An 18907-nucleotide genomic window follows, 5' to 3' on the forward strand; every position below is an offset into this window, starting at 1 on the left:
ATGTTCAGCTTCTCTTGGTCAACTAAATATTTATGAGATTCGTCCATGTTGTGTGTTCTTCTTTGTCCAGATGTTTTGCTTTTCAGGATCTTTTGCATTTCCATATATGTATTAGATCAGCTTGTCAGTTGCTATAAAAATACCTTGCTGAAATAATGATTGCAATGGATTTGAAAAAATAGAGCACATATTATTAGGGAATTAGGGAAAATGGACATCTTGAGTCATTTAATCTAATATATTCCTTTATATACTTAGGTTTATTTAATATCTTTCAGCAAGATTTTTAGTTGTTAGTAAACAGGTCTTACACATCTTGCATTAATTAAACCTTTTGTCTAAGTATTTTATGTTTTTGGCACCATTGTAAATGGAATTTAAATTTTTAATTTTCAAATAGTTTATTGCTGTAATAGAAATAAAATGGATTTTTATAAGTTGCCATTAAATCCTACAACATTGCTAAATTCACTAATTAGTTCTAGAAGTTGCTTCAGAGACTTTCTGTGTAAACAATTATGTCATTGTTCAGATAAAGGGTTTTTATTCCTGCTTTATTGAGATTATTGACATATGAAAAATATAAGTTTAAGGTATACAGTGTGATGATTTAATACACATATATATTACAGAATGATTACCACAATTAAGTTAGTTAACATGTCCATCCCCTCACATAATTACCTTTTCGTGTGTGTGTGGTGGTAACTTTTAAGATCTACTTTCTTAACTTTCATATATATGATACAGTACAGCCATACCTTGGAGATATTGTGGGCTTGTTCCAGACCTCACAATAGGACAAATATCTCAATAAAGTGAATCACTAGGATTTTTTAGCTTTCCAGTCTATACAAAAAGTTACGTTTATGCTATGCTGTAGTCTGTTAAGTGTGCAATAGCATTATATCTTAAAAAATAAAAACAGTGTACATACCTTAATTTAAAAATACTTTATTGCTAAAAAAAATGCTAGCCATCATCTTAGCCTTTAGTGAATGGTAGTCTTTTTGCTGATGGAGAGTCTTGCCTCGATGTCCCTGGCTTCTGACTGATGGGAGTGGTGGTCCTGAAGCTTGGAGCAGCTGTGGCAATTTCTTAAAATAGGACAGCACTGCAGTTTGCCACATCGATTGACTCTTCTTTTTACGAACAATTTCTCTGTAGCATGCAATGCTATTTAGTAGCATTTTACCCACAGTAGAACTTCTTTCAAAATTGGAGTCATTGCTCTCAAACCCTGCTGCTGCTTTATCAACTAAGTTTATGTCATATTCTAAATCCTTTGTTGTCTCATTTCATCACCCTTCACCATATCTTCACCAGGAGTAGATTCCATCTCAGGAAACCACTTTGTTTGCTCATCCATCAGAAGCAAATCCTTATCTGTGAAAGTCTTATGAGATGGCAACAATTCAGTCCCGTCTTCAGGCTTCAATTCTGGCTGTTTCCACCACATCTGCAGTTACTTCCTCCACTGGAGTCTTGAACCCCTCAAAGTCATCCACGAGGGTTGGAATCAAATTCTTCCAAACTCCTGTGAATGTTCTTAATGGCAGCTAGAATGGTGAATTCTTTCCAGAAGGTTTTCAGTGGACTTTGCCCAGATCATCAGAGGAATCACTATCTATGGCAGCTACAGCCTTACGAAATGTATTTTGCAAATGATGAGACTTCAAAGCCAAAATTACCCCTTGATCCACGGGCTGCAGAATGGATGTTGTGTTAGCAGGCATGATAACAACATTAATATTGTTGTACCTCTCCATCATTGCTCTTGGGTGACCAGGTGCATTGTCAGTGAGCAGTAAAAATTTGAAAGGAATCTTTTTTCTGAGCAGTAAGTCTCAACAGTGGCCTTAAGTTATTCAGTAAACTATGTTGTAATGCAGGCTTTGTCATCCAGGCTTTGTTGTTCCATTTATAGATCACAGGCAGAGTTGATTTAGCATAATTCTTAAGGACCCTAGGACCCTAGAATGGTAAATGAGCATTGGCTTTAAAGTCACCAACTGCATTAGTCCCTAATGAGAGAGTCATTAGGAGAGTCAGCCTATCCTTTAAAGCTTTGAAGCCAGGCATTGACTTCTCTCTAACTATGAAGTCCTAGATGGCATCTTTTTCCCATATAAGGCTGTTTTGCCTACATTGAAAGTCTGTTGTTTAGTGTAGCCACATTCATTAGTTACCTTAGCTAGATCTTCTAGATACCTTGGTGTCACTTTTACAGCAGCACCTTCACCTTGCACGTTGATGTTACAGAGATGACTCATCTCTTTCCTTAAACCTCATGAACGAACCTCTGCTAGCTTCAGACTTTTCTTGTGCTATTTTCTCACCTCCTTTAGCCTTCACAGAGTTGAAGAAAGGGCCTTGTTTTGGATTAGGCTTTGGCTTAAGGGAGTGTTGTGGCTGGTGATTCCTATCAGCAGTAAGGGTGTTTCTGCCCTTTTTTTTTTTTTTTAAATCATTTTTGTGTTCACAGGAGTAGCACTTTTTTTTTTTAATTTTTATTTTATTTTATTTTTTTTTAACATCTTTATTGGGGTATAATTGCTTTACAATGGTGTGTTAGTTTCTGATTTATAACAAAGTGAATCAGCTATACATATACATGTGCTCCCATGTATCTTCCCTCTTGCGTCTCCCTCCCTCCCACTCTCCCCCTCCCACCCCTCCAGGCTGTCCCAAAGCCCCAAGCTTATATCCCTGTGCCTTGCGGCTGCTTACCCCTAGCTATCTACCTTACTACGTTTGTTAGTGTGTATATGTCCATGACTCTCTCTCGCCCTGTCAAAACTCACCCTTCCCCCTCCCCATATCCTCAAGTCCGTTCTCCAGTAGGTCTGCGCCTCTATTCCTGTCTTATCCCTAGGTTCTTCATGACATTTTTTCCCCTTAAATTCCATATATATGTGTTAGCATACGGTATTTGTCTTTGTCTTTCTGACTTACTTCACTCTGTATGACAGACTGTAGGTCTATCCATCTCATTACAAATATCTCAATTTCATTTCTTTTTAAGGCTGAGTAATATTCCATTGTGTATATGTGCCACATCTTCTTTATCCATTCGTCCGATGATGGGCGCTTAGGTTCTTTCCATCTCCGGGCTATTGTAAATAGAGCTGCAATGAACATTTTGGTACATGACTCTTTTTGAATTTTGGTTTTCTCAGGGTATATGCCCAGTAGTGGGATTGCTGGGTCATATGGTAATTCTATTTGTAGTTTTTTAAGGAACCTCCATACTGTTCTCCATAGTGGCTGAACCAATTCACATTCCCACCAGCAGTGCAAGAGTGTCCCCTTTTCTCCACACCCTCTCCAGCATTTATTGTTTCTAGATTTTTTGATGATGGCCATTCTGACTGGTGTGAGATGATATCTCATTGTATTTTTGATTTGCATTTCTCTAATGATTAATGATGTTGAGCATTCTTTCATGTGTTTGTTGGCATTCTGTATATCTTCTTTGGAGAAATGTCTGTTTAGGTCTTCTGCCCATTTTTGGATGGGGTTGTTTGTTTTTTTGTTATTGAGCTGCATGAGCTGCTTGTAAATTTTGGAGATTAATCCTTTGTCAGTTGCTTCATTTGCAAATGTTTTCTCCCATTCTGAGGGTTGTCCTTTGGTCTTGATTATGGTTTCCTTTGCTGTGCAAAAGCTTTGAAGTTTCATTAGGTCCCATTTGTTTATTTTTGTTTTTATTTCCATTACTCTAGGAGGTGGGTCAGAAAGGATCTTGCTGTGATTTATGTCATAGAGTGTTCTTCCTATGTTTTCCTCTAAGAGTTTGATAATTTCTGGCCTTACCTTTAGGTCTTTAATCCATTTTGAGCTTATTTTTGTGTATGGTGTTAGGGAGTGATCTAATCTCATACTTTTACATGTACCTGTCCAGTTTTCCCAGCACCATTTATTGAAGAGGCTGTCCTTTCTCCACTGTACATTCCTGCCTCCTTTATCAAAGATAAGGTGTCCATATGTGCGTGGGTTTATCTCTGGGCTTTCTATCCTGTTCCACTGATCTATCTTTCTGTTTTTGTGCCAGTACCATACTGTCTTGATTACTGTTGCTTTGTAGTATAGTCTGAAGTCAGGGAGCCTGATTCCTCCAGCTCCTTTTTTCGTTCTCAAGATTGCTTTGGCTATTCGGGGTCTTTTGTGTTTCCATACAAATTGCGAAATTTTTTGTTCTAGTTCTGTGAAAAATGCCAGTGGTAGTTTGATAGGGATTGCATTGAATCTGTAGATTGCTTTGGGTAGTAGAGTCATTTTCACAATGTTGATTCTTCCCATCCAAGAACATGGTATATCTCTCCATCTATTTGTATCATCTTTAATTTCTTTCATCAGTGTCTTATAATTTTCTGCATACAGGTCTTTCGTATCCTTAGGTAGGTTTATTCCTAGATATTTTATTCTTTTTGTTGCAGTGGTAAATGGGAGTGTTTTCTTGATTTCACTTTCAGATTTTTCATCATTAGTATATAGGAATGCCAGAGATTTCTGTGCATTAATTTTGTATCCTGCTACTTTACCAAATTCATTGATTAGCTCTAGTAGTTTTCTGGTAGCATCTTTAGGATTCTCTATGTATAGTATCATGTCATCTGCAAACAGTGACAGCTTTACTTCTTCTTTTCTGATTTGGATTCCTTTTATTTCCTTTTCTTCTCTGATTGCTGTGGCTAAAACTTCCAAAACTATGTTGAATAAGAGTGGTGAGAGTGGGCAACCTTGTCTTGTTCCTGATCTTAGTGGAAATGCTTTCAGTTTTTCACCATTGAGGATGATGTTTGCTGTGGGCTTGTCATATATGGCCTTTATTATGTTGAGGAAAGTTCCCTCTATGCCTACTTTCTGGAGGGTTTTTATCATAAATGGGTGTTGAATTTTGTCGAAAGCTTTCTCTGCATCTATTGAGATGATCATATGGTTTTTCTCCTTCAATTTGTTAATATGGTTTATCACATTGATAGATTTGTGTGTATTGAAGAATCCTTGCATTCCTGGAATAAACCCCACTTGATCATGGTGTATGATCCTTTTAATGTGCTGTTGGATTCTGTTTGCTAGTATTTTGTTGAGGATTTTTGCATCTATGTTCATCAGTGATATTGACCTGTAGTTTTCTTTCTTTGTGACATCCTTGTCTGGTTTTGGTATCAAGGTGATGGTGGCCTCGTAGAAGGAATTTGGGAGTGTTCCTCCCTCTGCTATATTTTGGAAGAGTTTGAGAAGGATAGGTGTTAGCTCTTCTCTAAACGTTTGATAGAATTCACCTGTGAAGCCATCTGGTCCTGGGCTTTTGTTTGTTGGAAGATTTTTAATCACAGTTTCAATTTCAGTGCTTGTGATTGGTCTGTTCATATTTTCTATTTCTTCCTGATTCAGTCTTGGCAGGTTGTGCATTTCTAAGAATTTGTCCATTTCTTCCAGATTGTCCATTTTATTAGCATAGAGTTGCTTGTAGTAATCTCTCATGATTTTTTTTATTTCTGCAGTGTCAGTTGTTATTTCTCCTTTCTCATTTCTAATTCTATTGATTTGAGTCTTCTCCCTTTTTTTCTTGATGAGTCTGGCTAGTGGTTTATCTATTTTGTTTATCTTCTCAAAGAACCAGCTTTTAGTTTTATTGATCTTTCCTATCGTTTCCTTCATTTCTTTTTCATTTATTTCTGATCTGATTTTTATGATTTCTTTCCTTCTGCTAGCTTTGGGGCTTTTTTGTTCTTCTTTCTCTAATTGCTTGAGGTGCAAGGTTAGGTTGTTTATTCGAGATGTTTCCTGCTTCTTAAGGTGGGCTTGTATTGCTATAAACTTCCCCCTTAGAACTGCTTTTGCTGCATCCCATAGGTTTTGGGTCGTTGTGTCTCCATTGTCATTTGTTTCTAGGTATTTTTTTATTTCCTCTTTGATTTCTTCAGTGATCACTTCATTATTAAGTAGTGTATTGTTTAGCCTCCATGTGTTTGTATATTTTACAGATCTTTTCCTGTAATTGATATCTAGTCTCATGGCGTTGTGGTCAGAAAAGATACTTGATACAATTTCAATTTTCTTAAATTTACCAAGGCTTGATTTGTGACCCAAGATATGATCTATCCTGGAGAATGTTCCATGAGCACTTGAGAAAAATGTGTATTCTGTTGTTTTTGGATGGAGTGTCCTATAAATATCAATTAAGTCCATCTTGTTTAATGTATCATTTAAAGCTTGTGTTTCCTTATTTATTTTCATTTTGGATGATCTGTCCATGGGTGAAAGTGGGGTGTTAAAGTCCCCTACTATGAATGTGTTACTGTCAATTTCCCCTTTTATGGCTGTTAGTATTTGCCTTACGTATTGAGGTGAGGAGTAGCACTTTTAGTTTCCTTCAAGAACTTTTCTTTTGCATCCACAATTTGGCTTACTGTTTGGTGCAAGTGGCCTAGGTTTCGGCCTGTCTGGGATTTCAACATAGCATTCTTCGTTAAGCTTCATCATTTCTAACTTTTGATTTAAAGTGAGAAATGTACGAATCTTCCTTTCACTAGAACACATAGAGGCCATTATTGGGTTATTAATTAGCCTAATTTCAATATTGTTTTGTCTCGGGATAGGGAGGTGGTGGGGGCAGAGATGGCTGGTAGGTGGAGCAGTCAGAACACATACAGCATCTTAGATGGGTGTGATTCATGGTTCCCCCAAACAATTGCAATAGTAACATCAAAGATCACAGATCACTATATAATGAAAAAGTTTGAAATATTGTGAGAATTACCAAAATGTGACATAGAGGCATGGAGTGATCAAATTCTGTTGGAAAAATGGCACCAGTAGATTTTGCTTGACTCAGGGCAAATCTTCAATTTGTAAAAAAAAAACAAACCCAAATACACAATATCTGTGAAGCACAATAAAATGAGGTATACCTGTATTGTTAATTATAGTCACCATGTTGTACGTTAGATCCCCAGAACTTTTAGTTCATCTTTTGACCTACATCTCCCCATTTCCCCCATACCCCTGACAACCACCATTCTACTCTATATTTCTTTGAGTTTGGCTGTAAAAAAGCAGTTTTATTTCTTCCCTTTCTAATATTCTTTCTTTTTCTCGCCACTGGCTACGACCTCCAGTACAGTGTTAATTAGAACTATATCATTGTTGACTAAAATTGTCATTAATTTAAAATATTTCTTCTTTCTAATATAAACATTTAAACATTTAAGCAATAGATTCTCCTTTAGCCCCCCTTTCCCCAATTTTTTATATTGTGGAGTCCTTATCATCTAAAGTATTTTCTACTTTATTTTGTCATTTCTTCTTTAACCCATGGGTTGCTTAGATGTATGTTGTTAATTTCCAAATATTTGGGACTTTTCTAAGTATCTTTCAATCACTGATTTTTAATTTAATTCACTTATGGCCAAAGAACATAATCTATAGGATTTCAGAGTTTTAAAATTAAGTGTCCTCAGCATGTGGTCTCTCGTATTTTTTTTAACCAAGAACGTCACAATATGTAACTCAGAAGTAAACTCAGTTTAGATCTCTGTAGATTATTCATTCATTTAACGTTCAGTTGATACCTATAATAATGCAAACCATTTGTCTGAAATAGTTCATTGATCTTAGATCATTGCCTGTTGACTCCAGATAATTATTGATCAGTTTCTCTTGGATTCCAGTGTTAAATTGAGGTGCCTCAGGCCTAAAGGGAAGGCAAAGGTAGTAGTACTCTTGTCTCACTCTTATTCTGTGCTTCTGTTTAATGCCTACAGTAAGCGTGGAACCTTTCTACTTTTATCTGTTTTATATAAAGGAATTCCCCATAAAGTTCACTCATTTATCAAGTATTTTTTGAGTCACTGTTATTGTGCTAGATCCTATCTTGTCCTTTGACTTTGTTCAAAAAACACTGACTATACCATAGGATCCATGGATGACTTCTCATTACATGCCATTCTTTTTTAAATACATAATGATGAAAACTGATAGAGTTCCCTTGGGAGGTCTTGAACTACATGTCCCCATACACAAAGACTAGAAGGGAAGAGAAAATTGTCCTAAGTTTGGTCTGGTTTTTTGAGTGATGTAATTTGAAAGCCATTTCTGGGAAGAAATTAGCATTTCTAGAAAAATTTAGGCAGTTTTCTAGCCTCTTCTAAAGAACCAGGCGCCCCCCCCCCCCCACCAGCTGATTGTCAGGCACTGTTTTGCTCTCTTTTAAATATTCCATAAGCACTTGAAGAGGATTCTACAAATGTCAGTTAGAAGGCGGTTGATAGTATTGTGCAGCTCTTCTATGATACACAGACTGTCCAAGATACACAGACACACAGACTGTCCAAAGAGTTACTGAGATTACTCTGATGGCTGATTTGTTCATTTCTTCCTTTAGATCTGTCGGTTTTTGCTTCATGTATTTTGAAACTGTATTTTTAAATGCTTACAGGATTGTTAATGTTTCCTGGTGAATTGTCCCTCTTACTGTCTCTTTTTACTTTGGTAATATTCTTAGACTTGAAGTCTTATTTCTGGTACTATGCTTTATTAAACTTATTGCTTGTATGAACTTTGTATTTCCACTCTTGTATTTTCAGCCCATCCATATATTATATTTAAAGTACATCTTTTTTTGTAGACATTTTGCATCCTGTATTCCTTCTGACAAGTCTCCGGCTTACTGGAGTATGTGGTGTATTTATGTATAACAGTATTGTTGATGGGTTGGACTTACTCTTTGTTTTACTCTTTACTCTGTTTTCAGTTATCTGTTTTTGTTCTTTTCTCCTTTCTTTCCTTTGGGCTTATTTTTTAGTATTTCATTTTAGTTTGCTATATGCTCTTTAGTTACTCTCTTTTGCCCTTTGTGTGTGTGAGGGGGAGTTGCTTTCACAGCGACAATATGCATCTTTAGCTTTGCAATAATGTAGTGGTTTTTAAACACCTCCTGTTGCTTCTGCTGCCATTGTCATAAATTACACTACATGCTTTTAGAGTTACAGTTTTTTTCTGTAGTTGGTCATCTCCTTTTTGTAGAAATTAAGAGACGAACAGAATATTGTCTTTCATATTTACTTACATACTTATACTTGCTAGTTTTTAAAAAAATTTCCCCCATTTAGAGTTTCCATCTGTTGTCATTTCTCTTTATCCTGAAGAATTTTCCTTTAGGCATTTCTTTGTGCAAAGTCCGCTAGAAGTCTCTCAGTTTTTGTTTATCTGAACACATTTTTGTTTTGACTTCTTTTATGAAGGATACTTTTGTTGATTATAGATTTTAGGATGAGGGTTTTGTTTGTTTGTTTGTTTTTTCCTTGCAGCTCTTTAAAGCTGCTCTTCCATTATCTTCTGGCTTCCATTGTTTCTGATAAGAAATTGCTATTCACGTCTTTATGCCTTTACATGTATAGATTGCTCTGGTTTGGCTGCTGTCAAAATTAAACAGAACTGCACGTTGTTGGTTAAAAGTGGTAAAAACAGATTTTATTCAGTAACCATTCCAGCAGGGGTAAGATCTGAGCCCAATTTCCAATTTGCACAGAGGTGACTGGGAGAATGAGGGTGTAGCAAGGGGTTAATGAGTGGGGTCTGGAACAGAGTCAGGGAAGTGAAAAATTACCCAAAAAGTGGGTACGAGGTTTGGTCAGTGTCCGTGTGATTTAGGCCATCTGTGTCTGCTAAATGGCATTTATCGGAAGTTAGACTTCTGCCTTCCCTCAGAGGGCAGACTGGAAGATGGAGACCCCATTTTTCCTGGTGATTGGTTGCATTTCAAAGGAATGGTTTTCAGGTCCTCGACTCCTGAGTTGTAGGAGTCATGTGTACATTTCAAAGAGACAGGAAGGATTTACAGTTGTAAACTTTTTAAATAGATGCACTGGGAAAAGGAGGTCAGGGGCCTATGGACCAGTATTGGCTGGAACAAATGGTTAATTCTTTTGGCAGCCTTGAGCTTTTCCAGGCAGGAGCTCACTCAGTAGGGTCTGGGTCACACCAGGGAGGAGGCCTTAGGTTGCTAGAAGCCATGTTAGAGTTTGGTCAAGTCTCTTAACTGCAGGGGTTTGGATGGAGTCCTTTGTGCCAAGTTTTTATGCTTCTCACCAGCTTAAAGATTTTCTTTTCATCTTTTGTTTTTAGGAGTTTGACCGTGATAGTCCCAATATGTTTTTGGTGGTTTGTTTTGTATTTAAACTGCTTGGTATTCACTGAGTTTCTTGGAAGTTTAATTTTTCACTGAAGTTGAAGATTTTTCAGCCATTATTAATTAAAAATTTTTTTCTTGTTCTTGCTTCCCCTCTTTCTGGGACTGCACATGTTACTGAGACTGTTTATTTTGTTATTCAGTGTTTTATTTCAGTTCTGATTAGATAACTTCTATTGATCCATCTTCAAATTCACCAACTCTCCTGTCTTCTCCAACCATCAGGTTAATTTTTAATTTCTGATTTTGTAATTTTCAGTTCTAGAGTTTTCATTTAATTTGTTTCTATATTTTCCATTACTCAGCTGAGATTCCCATCTGTTCATTAAGTCCACGAACATATTCATAATAGTTACTTTAAAATTCTTGTCTGTTAATTCATCTTGGGGGTCTGTTTTTACTGGGGGTAACATTTTCTTATTTCTTCACATGTTTAGTATTTTGTGATTTTTATACTGGATATTTAGGACAAAATATTTTAGAGACTAAGTTCTCTTATCTTTCTCTGAAGAATGTTGATTTTTGTTCTAACAGATAGTTTTGGGTGACCTCAGAGTCCAAACTGCCTCTGAGAAAAGAAACAGCTGAAATCTCAGCTTAGTTCTTTCAGACTTTTAAGCAATGGTTTTCAGCAGGCCTCTGCAGTCTCTCCCACATGCATAGTTTAAGGGTCTGGGCAGAGTTCATACCCCTTTTCAGATTTTTTTTTTCCCTTCGTGGCTTCTGTCATTATGGGATTTCCCTCTTCTCTTTCCAGCCTTTCCAGCAGCCCCAAATCCACCCTCTGATTCTGCAGGTCCTTAAAACTGCTGTTTTCTGCTTAAGGTCTAGTTGCCCTGGGTAGCTTACACTGTGGGGTGCCTTTGGATATAGAGCCACACAAATGCAGCTCTCATCCAGTGCAGTTCCCCCCTTACAAAGTCTGACTTCCCTTCAGTGTGTATCTGTTTTTGGTCTCTCTCCACTGTTATCAAATAGTTAATTTTATTATATTTTCAAATAGTTAATTTTATTATATTTTGTTCAGAGGCTCTCATTTTTATCCAAAGGAAGATTTGCCTAATTGAGGCTACTCTACTGGCAGAACCTCTATTCTGTTTTGTTTGTGTATTCTTTTGTTAATTGCATACTATTTCCATTACTGAGGATTTATAATGTGTTTCAGGATCTGGTAATGGCCAGTTTCTTCTTTGTCAGAGTTTTCCTGGTCATTCTTGTTTACTTTGATACATTATATCTCAGGTAATTTTATCAGAGTCTTAAACAATTTTTTAAAATTTTTATTGAGTGCATCAAATATATAAATTTGACAGAACTGATATCGCTATGATGTTATCTTCCTGTCTAGGAAGATGTATGTTTTTCTCTTTGCTCAGTTGATTTTTGTGTTCTTTAGTAATAATTAAAATGTTTCTTGGTGTAGTTTTGACACATTTATAATTACATTTATTCTAGGTGCTTTGTATATTTTGTTATAAATTGATTCTTTAAAAAAATTTTTCATATATAAATAAGGAAATATTTTACTTGATAGAAGCAAATTTATTATTTTTAAATAAACTTTCCAATTTGTGTGAGAGAGATTATAATGATCAGTAGAACTGAGGCTTAAATATACCTTGTGATGGCAGTGGGAAAGTGGCCGAGTTACAGTTGGGATTTAGGTCTTTCTGCCTCTAAATCGATTGCCTGTTTTTAACAACTACTGCTTATTGTTCTCTGATATATTTCAAGGCTTGAATTAAGCACAACTTAAGCTCTTCATGACCTATTACATTTTGGTTCTCATGTCAGTTCCAGAGTTAACTTGAGTGAAATGTTCATTTTAGTCTCATAAGAGCAGAATAGCCTCATTATCTACTCTTTTATCAATCATTTTCCTCAAATTATTTTCAAAGAGAGAAGAGTAAGATGCATACTGTTCCTTCTGAGGTTTAAATTTGGATTCATGAGACTCTAGAATTTAGTTGATTTTATTGTTTTAAACTACATGGTGCTGTATGTTTCCAGTAGATATTTGATAAATACCTGAATTAAAGGACCATTTATGTGATGGTTGTTTAGTCAGTACACCTTTGGGAAAAAAGGAAAGGTCTGAATTATCCTCCAGTTTGTTTTTTTCTGACTTTTGTCATCTGAGAAGTGGAAGTTAGAAGCCTAAAAACCAAGAGAATCTGTAAAATGTCTCAGAAAGCTGCTGGAAAGTGTCTGAAAATGTATTTTTAAAAACCACCCAGTATTATACTTACTGTAGCCTCCAAAGCATGGCGTGAAATGTTTCTGCAGCCCAGTGACTGTGCAAAAGGCCCTGTAGCCCTGAAGCCCTGAAGCCCACTTGATGTGTTGTCCAGCCACAGGAAGACAGCACTTTTCACCAGTGCCCTTTGAAATGCTGATTGAGTTAGTTCATTAGCAAAGTATACATCTGGAATTTAACCAGTTGTTTAATTTGATTTTCAAAAGTTGTTTTGAAATATTTCTTTCTCTTCCTTTAAATTTTGATGATTTTGTAATATGTAAGAAATGGAATAGAGTTTCAGAAATTATCTTTTGACTCTAATTTTAAAAGTATGACTTAGTTATAACTGAGACCCCTTTGGCTGTCATTAGTTCCATTCCAGACTGTTTTTAAGCACCTGTTCTTTTCTCCTTTTCTTCTCTTCTCCCACAGATGAAGTGGTGGCAGGGAAAATAGGCAGACTTATCTCTGGGCTGCCCTTGTTCTGGAAAGAAATGAGGAAGAAAAATTTTGAGGTCTTTCTGGTGTATGCCTTTCAGGTGTATTAATGAGAAAAACTAGATAGAGCAACTTTGTCATATTCATACTATCTTTTATGAATTTTGTCCTTTCACGTATCTTTAGTCCTCATAGCAATTTCTTAAAACTTTTAAGGTAGTATGCTGTACTAGAATGACTTCAAAATCCATTTCCGTGTCCTTTACAGTAATAAGAGAGCAATAATAATTTTCAGTAAAACTGAATATATATGTATCTCAAACAAATAACCTGGAAATCTTAACTGTGGGTATATGTCTATTTCAATTGGAATTTTACCTATATTAAAAATACTAGTTGACATCCATTTTTAGATAAGTTTTTTTAAAAAACTGGGTTATAAAATGAAGCACTGTTAGTAAGGCTAATGGCATAGGATCCTTTGTTGTGAGTAGAAGAAATTGGAAAAGGCATAGGTATTGATTTCATTAAGCTAGAGAGCATTGGTGTTCACATTTTAAAAACATAATCATAACTTATCTGGAGTCACATGTTCCATTTTATTGGCTTCCTTCATATAGAAAATATAGAAACCAGCACTAAATGCCTGTGAAAAAGTGAAGCAATGTATATTTTCTGGGTGAAGGAAGTATTCTGTACATTTTCCATGTTTTACATCATGGTAATTTGAATAACCATGCTTCCATGTTCACATCAATTTTTTGTTTTTCAATTTATGCACAGCACTTGCTCTGAAATTTGGGGACTGAGTACACCAAATACGATAGATCAGTGGGATACAACAGGCCTTTACAGCTTCTCTGAACAAACCAGGTGAATATTCTGCCCTCTATCGAATCCTAGAGATCTTGTGGGAGGGAGGGTGTTTTGTAAAGACCTATAGTGGGTTGCTTAGTATAATTTTGCCTTGGATGTTTCCTTAATGTAAAATAAGGCATGGCATTTAAAATAACTGCTTGCCAGTATTAAAAATATATTAAATGTTTCAGCTGATGTTTTATCAATGAAATTCTAGTTTTGAATCTTTTTAAAATTATTGCATCCCCTAAAGAATAGAAACTTTGATAACTATATTCTCATTTTAGTGTGAGGTTAGATTATAATCTGTTGTTGGCCTAATTTTTAAGTAGATACATAACCAGTTTTTTGCTAAATTTCTTGCTATCATCTAAATCTCATCTGTATACTAATAAGTACATACTTATTTACTGAACCCCTTATATCACAATTAATGCCAGGCTAACTCGTTTTTATGTTATCTTTTTTTAAATCACCTTATTCTCTTTTTTGAGCATATTGGTATTGGTCCATTTCATCTCATCATATCCATCACCATCTGCATTTATGTGTGAGCTGTATAGAAATATACCTCAGTACTCAAAACAACCACAACTGGGTAATGAGTTACATTAGTTTTAGTAAGTTACTTTTACATCATTGTTGGTATTTATCATTCTTCACACTAGTTCCTTTTTTTGACAATTCTGTCACCTACAGAAATAATGCCCTTAAAAGCCTCCCTAAATAAGAGTTTGATTCACTAAAGATGGAAGTTGTTGACAAAAGTTTTTCAAGTATAGCTCTATATAATACTTTTTTTAAAAAAATCACTTTTTCCCCAAGCGGTTACCCGTTCATTGACATTTGAGTCATTTATGTAGCATATTTATAAGAAACATACCCTAGTGTTGCTGCTTACTTTTATATGAGATCCATTAGATAACACATTTTTCTTCCTTGTACTCACTAAAACTAACTAAACGTCTGTCATTCCTTTCTTTATGCTCTTATTGTACTAATTTATCTCAATTGAGAACATTTTTTTTTTTGAAGTTCCCACCTTTCTTTTCCCTTGCTTCCCAATAGGTCTCTTGATGGTCGTCTTCAGGTATCTCATCGGAAAGGACTGCCGCATGTAATATATTGCCGATTATGGCGCTGGCCTGATCTTCACAGTCATCATGAACTCAAGGCAATTGAAAACTGCGAATATGCTTTTAATCTTAAAAAGGATGAAGTATGTGTAAACCCTTACCACTACCAGAGAGTTGAGACACCAGGTAGGAAAAGTAGATTTTTTCCCCTTGTTTTAATTAAATGGTTGAACTTAAGTGTATTAGGTACTCTTATACCTAATTGACCCAGGGAAATTTTGGTATAAAACTAATAAATTACCTTAAATTCAGTATATTTTTTGGCAGTAGTTAAAAATACTTTAAAGTTTTTTAACACATGTTATGGGAAAATATATCTTAGAGAGAAAGATATCTTAGTTTCTTGGAATAGCAAGCATTTCACATCAAAGTACATGTCTAGGAAATTCTAATCCCACAGATACACAGTCTGCTTAGAACTGAATGATATGTCTTATTACTTGTCTGCTGTACTACCCGTTTTCAGTAATTTTGCTCTTTGTTTTTTTGATGTACTTTAATGACATCATTTGCATCTAAGCAGTTCGGTAAAACTCATAGCAGCACTTCCAATTTACTTAGCTGTATACTTGAAACTTTCTAAAAGAATACAGCTATATTTTCAAAAAATACCCCAAATCTGATTTTACAAATCTTTCTGTAACCTTTCCGATGAGGATTTATGAACTTCTGTGGTAATATAATATTACCAGGATCACTTTGTCCCCAAAAGTACAAGATAAATTGGGACTTGGAGATTTAGATTGTGGACTACATGACAAGTTAAAATCATAATCAGGTTGGTCAATTTCTCAATAGCCAAATATTGCCAAGTAGGTGGATCCTAAACTTCAAAAATTAATGAAAACTTTTAATACAGGTGTCACCCTCCCCTTTGCTCTGCCATTGACTTGTATTTCTTTTACTCTTTTAGTTTTGCCTCCGGTGTTAGTGCCACGGCATACTGAGATCTTAACAGAACTACCACCTCTGGATGATTATACCCACTCCATTCCAGAAAACACTAATTTCCCAGCGGGAATTGAGCCACAGAGTAATTATATCCCAGGTATTTTTGCCTCAGAATCTCCTAAAATTTGGGATAGATACAAATTTTGTTCATAAATGTTCAAGTATTAATAAATTATGGTTTGGCTTTTTAAATTTTTAGTTCTACAGACATAGCAACACGTATGTTGTGCTGAAAATCAGAAAACCTCTGTTTTAGTTGTTTTTCATCTGGGACTCAGTAATGCTGATAAATAAATGAACTGCATGGTTCTCACATTCTGCTCTATTATATTATATGTCCAGTAATATCCCATGATATGGAAACTATTCTTTTAGTTTTCACTGTTCGTTAGGACAACAGCTAATAATGTCTTCCTTTTTTGTCTGTTTCCTTTTTTTGTTGTTTTTTGTTTTCCTAGCACAAACTAAAGGTAAAAGATTGAGCATTTAACTATACATAGGATTTTTTTAGTGTCTTTTTTCTCCTTGTGTAATATTTATCTATTGCGCTCTTATGTTTATTTTATACAACTGAAAATATGTAAGGAACTTGGAGTTTCAACTACATTTAAAAAATTGCTTTGTCATCAAATGCTTGTTCATTGGAGATAATTTTGAAAACATAAGGAAAAGGAAGGATTTTTAAAAATAGCTAATTTTAAGGTTAGAAAGTGTTTTCTGATTATTTTAATGCTTTTTTCTTTTATTACTGTTCTATTCCAAAAGGGGATTGAAAGCTGTTTTTTGGGTAGCTGGGAAACCAACATTTTGAAAAGTTAGGAGGACAGGGCAAAGATGTTGTTGTGGAGAGTGGAGGCCAGGGTGAGGGGAAGGAGGATGAACAAAGGGCATTTTGTAGGGAGAAGAATTTGACTGGAAGTGGTTACGTGTGGGTAGTGTTTTGGGTGAGGGAGTACTTAAGTCTCTGATGTGGGAATTAGTATAATTCAACAATACTTAGAAAACTGAGGTGTAAGCATACACTCTTGTAAGACACCTACCCACTAATTATATGGAGGGTGTTAGAATGTTTAGTGGCTTTCACTTGTGGAGATGTTTGGGCTTATTTTCCCTGTTGTCTTTACTTGTTTAGATTTGGGCATTTTACAAAGTAGAAAATCACAAGTGGATTACGCCTATCTGCTTTTCTGGACAGTGGGGCTTTACGCAGCTCCAACTGACAGCAAAACCTTGGGCTTTGCTTTTTATTCCATTGCGAAAGAAATTTTAACATTTCCTCGAAAACACTAGTACCTTTGTTGTTTATTATTTTATAGATAACTAATAATGCAGAAAAATGAAAAAAGATAACATATTTATCAGTTCAGTATTTCTTCCTCTTTAGACCTTTGAGACATGAGTGGTTAAACTGGCAAAGCTTAGCTCTTTTTTTTAATTTGCTTTAACTTTTAAAATAGCACGTAATGGTATTTATTCTTATTTTTGTATTCTTTGTTGTTCGAGTGTATGAAGGAATTTATTTTATTCTCACATTAAAAATTTTGGGGCACTGACACTTAAAAAGAAAAGTTTGATACTTAAGTTAAAATTTATAGTTAGCTTATTGAAGAGAGATTATAAAAAGTTTATGAAGGAAGCCTTTAACCCACATCATTTAAACTTATTTTTTCCTCCTTGAAATTATAATTGGTAAAATTGTATAAATGTTTTTATTTTACATGAAGTTTATTCAGATATTCAGATGCTTCCTGAATATAAACAGTTTGTTCATAAACCATATTGGAAATGACACATTAGAATCTTAAGTATTTTCAGGAAGTAGTTTGCCTCAGTTCTGTGTAGTAGTCTGTATTTGAATTTAATTTTCTGCCTCAAGCATTCAAGATTTACTGGTTAGCAATCATGGAGCAATACACTTTTTAGGTAGAATTCAGGCTAGACCATTCCTGAACTATATTACCATATTTTGCCCTATAGAACCTAATGTAAGATGTAAGCCTGTATTATTTTGTAATCCAAAATCTTGTGTGCCTGTATTGTGTGTCCTTTAATCATCTCTTAAGTACCCATCCATGATGGCCATTAGGTTAAAAAATAATCATAATTATGGGTACTAGACTCTTTGAAACATACCGATCAGAACTGAGGCATCTTTGAAGTTATATTTTTGGCTCTTGCCCCAGAAAATACACATATGACAATGAGCCAGATATGTAAGTAATAGCTAAGAAAATATGTACAGAGGGCTCAATTATATTACAAGTAAGTTTTAAGATTCACCTATAAGGTTTGGATCAGAACCTGAATCTTAAGCCCTCAGTATCCAATATTGCTTTTTATAGAGATGTTATATAACATTCCTATATTATTTGGAGTGATTCGTTGGTTATCTTTGGTAGCTGGGAGAAAAGGCGATGAAATTAAATTGAACCTGTACGTGATTTGTTCTAAACTTTTTTAGAAACGCCACCTCCTGGATATATCAGTGAAGATGGAGAAACAAGTGATCAACAGTTGAACCAAAGTATGGATACAGGTAAAACTATTTTTCAAAATTCCTCAGTAATTAGATACACATTTTTGCCTTGTTGGAAACTCACTAGAGTTATTCATAACCCTTACATTTAGAGAAGTTGGGACATATCAAAAAAAAGAATCATCTTGATTTAATAATCACATTTGAATCATCGGAGAGAGGAGTCAGTGAAAGATTAATGTATGCTACTCTGCAGAATAATTGTTAGAATTTTCTCTTATTAGAGTAAACAAATAAAAATGGGAGAACACTCATTTTTCTTTTTAAAATATTGATATTCTGTGCTTCTGTTTAAAGTTTTAGGTACTCTATGAATAAATGTCCTTGTGATGAAAGATTCTAATTAATTAGCCCAATAACAGGCTTTCAGAGGAACTTGGAAGTAAGAGATGGGGGTCAGCTTTTCAGTGCTCTTTTAACTTACTAGTGAGTTCTGAATTATAGTAGATTGTTTACACAAAATACCTTGTATATTGTACCTGACCTAATGCAATTAATTTCTAATATTTAGCTATCAGCTTCAAACACAGTGAAGAAAAATTGACATGTAA

At 35.1% G+C, this 18907-nt stretch overlaps 1 protein-coding gene across 4 annotated transcripts in view; it reads left to right on the forward strand.

Annotated features, from left to right (window-relative positions):
* The window catches only part of SMAD2 (SMAD family member 2), a 100810-nt gene that overhangs the window by 49114 nt on the left and 32789 nt on the right, over window positions 1–18907 (forward strand). For 2 of the 4 annotated variants that reach the window (XM_065890032.1, XM_065890034.1), the window contains 3 exons: window positions 14802–14995; window positions 15783–15917; window positions 18282–18356. In XM_065890032.1, the coding sequence (XP_065746104.1) occupies window positions 14802–14995; window positions 15783–15917; window positions 18282–18356 (404 nt within the window). Of the gene's footprint in view, window positions 1–13658; window positions 13749–14801; window positions 14996–15782; window positions 15918–18281; window positions 18357–18907 lie in introns of all 4 variants that reach the window. The other 2 variants (XM_065890031.1, XM_065890033.1) reach the window with 2 other exon arrangements.

The sequence above is a fragment of the Phocoena phocoena genome, chromosome 13, assembly GCF_963924675.1.
Source record: "Phocoena phocoena chromosome 13, mPhoPho1.1, whole genome shotgun sequence".
Classification (NCBI taxonomy): domain Eukaryota; kingdom Metazoa; phylum Chordata; class Mammalia; order Artiodactyla; family Phocoenidae; genus Phocoena; species Phocoena phocoena.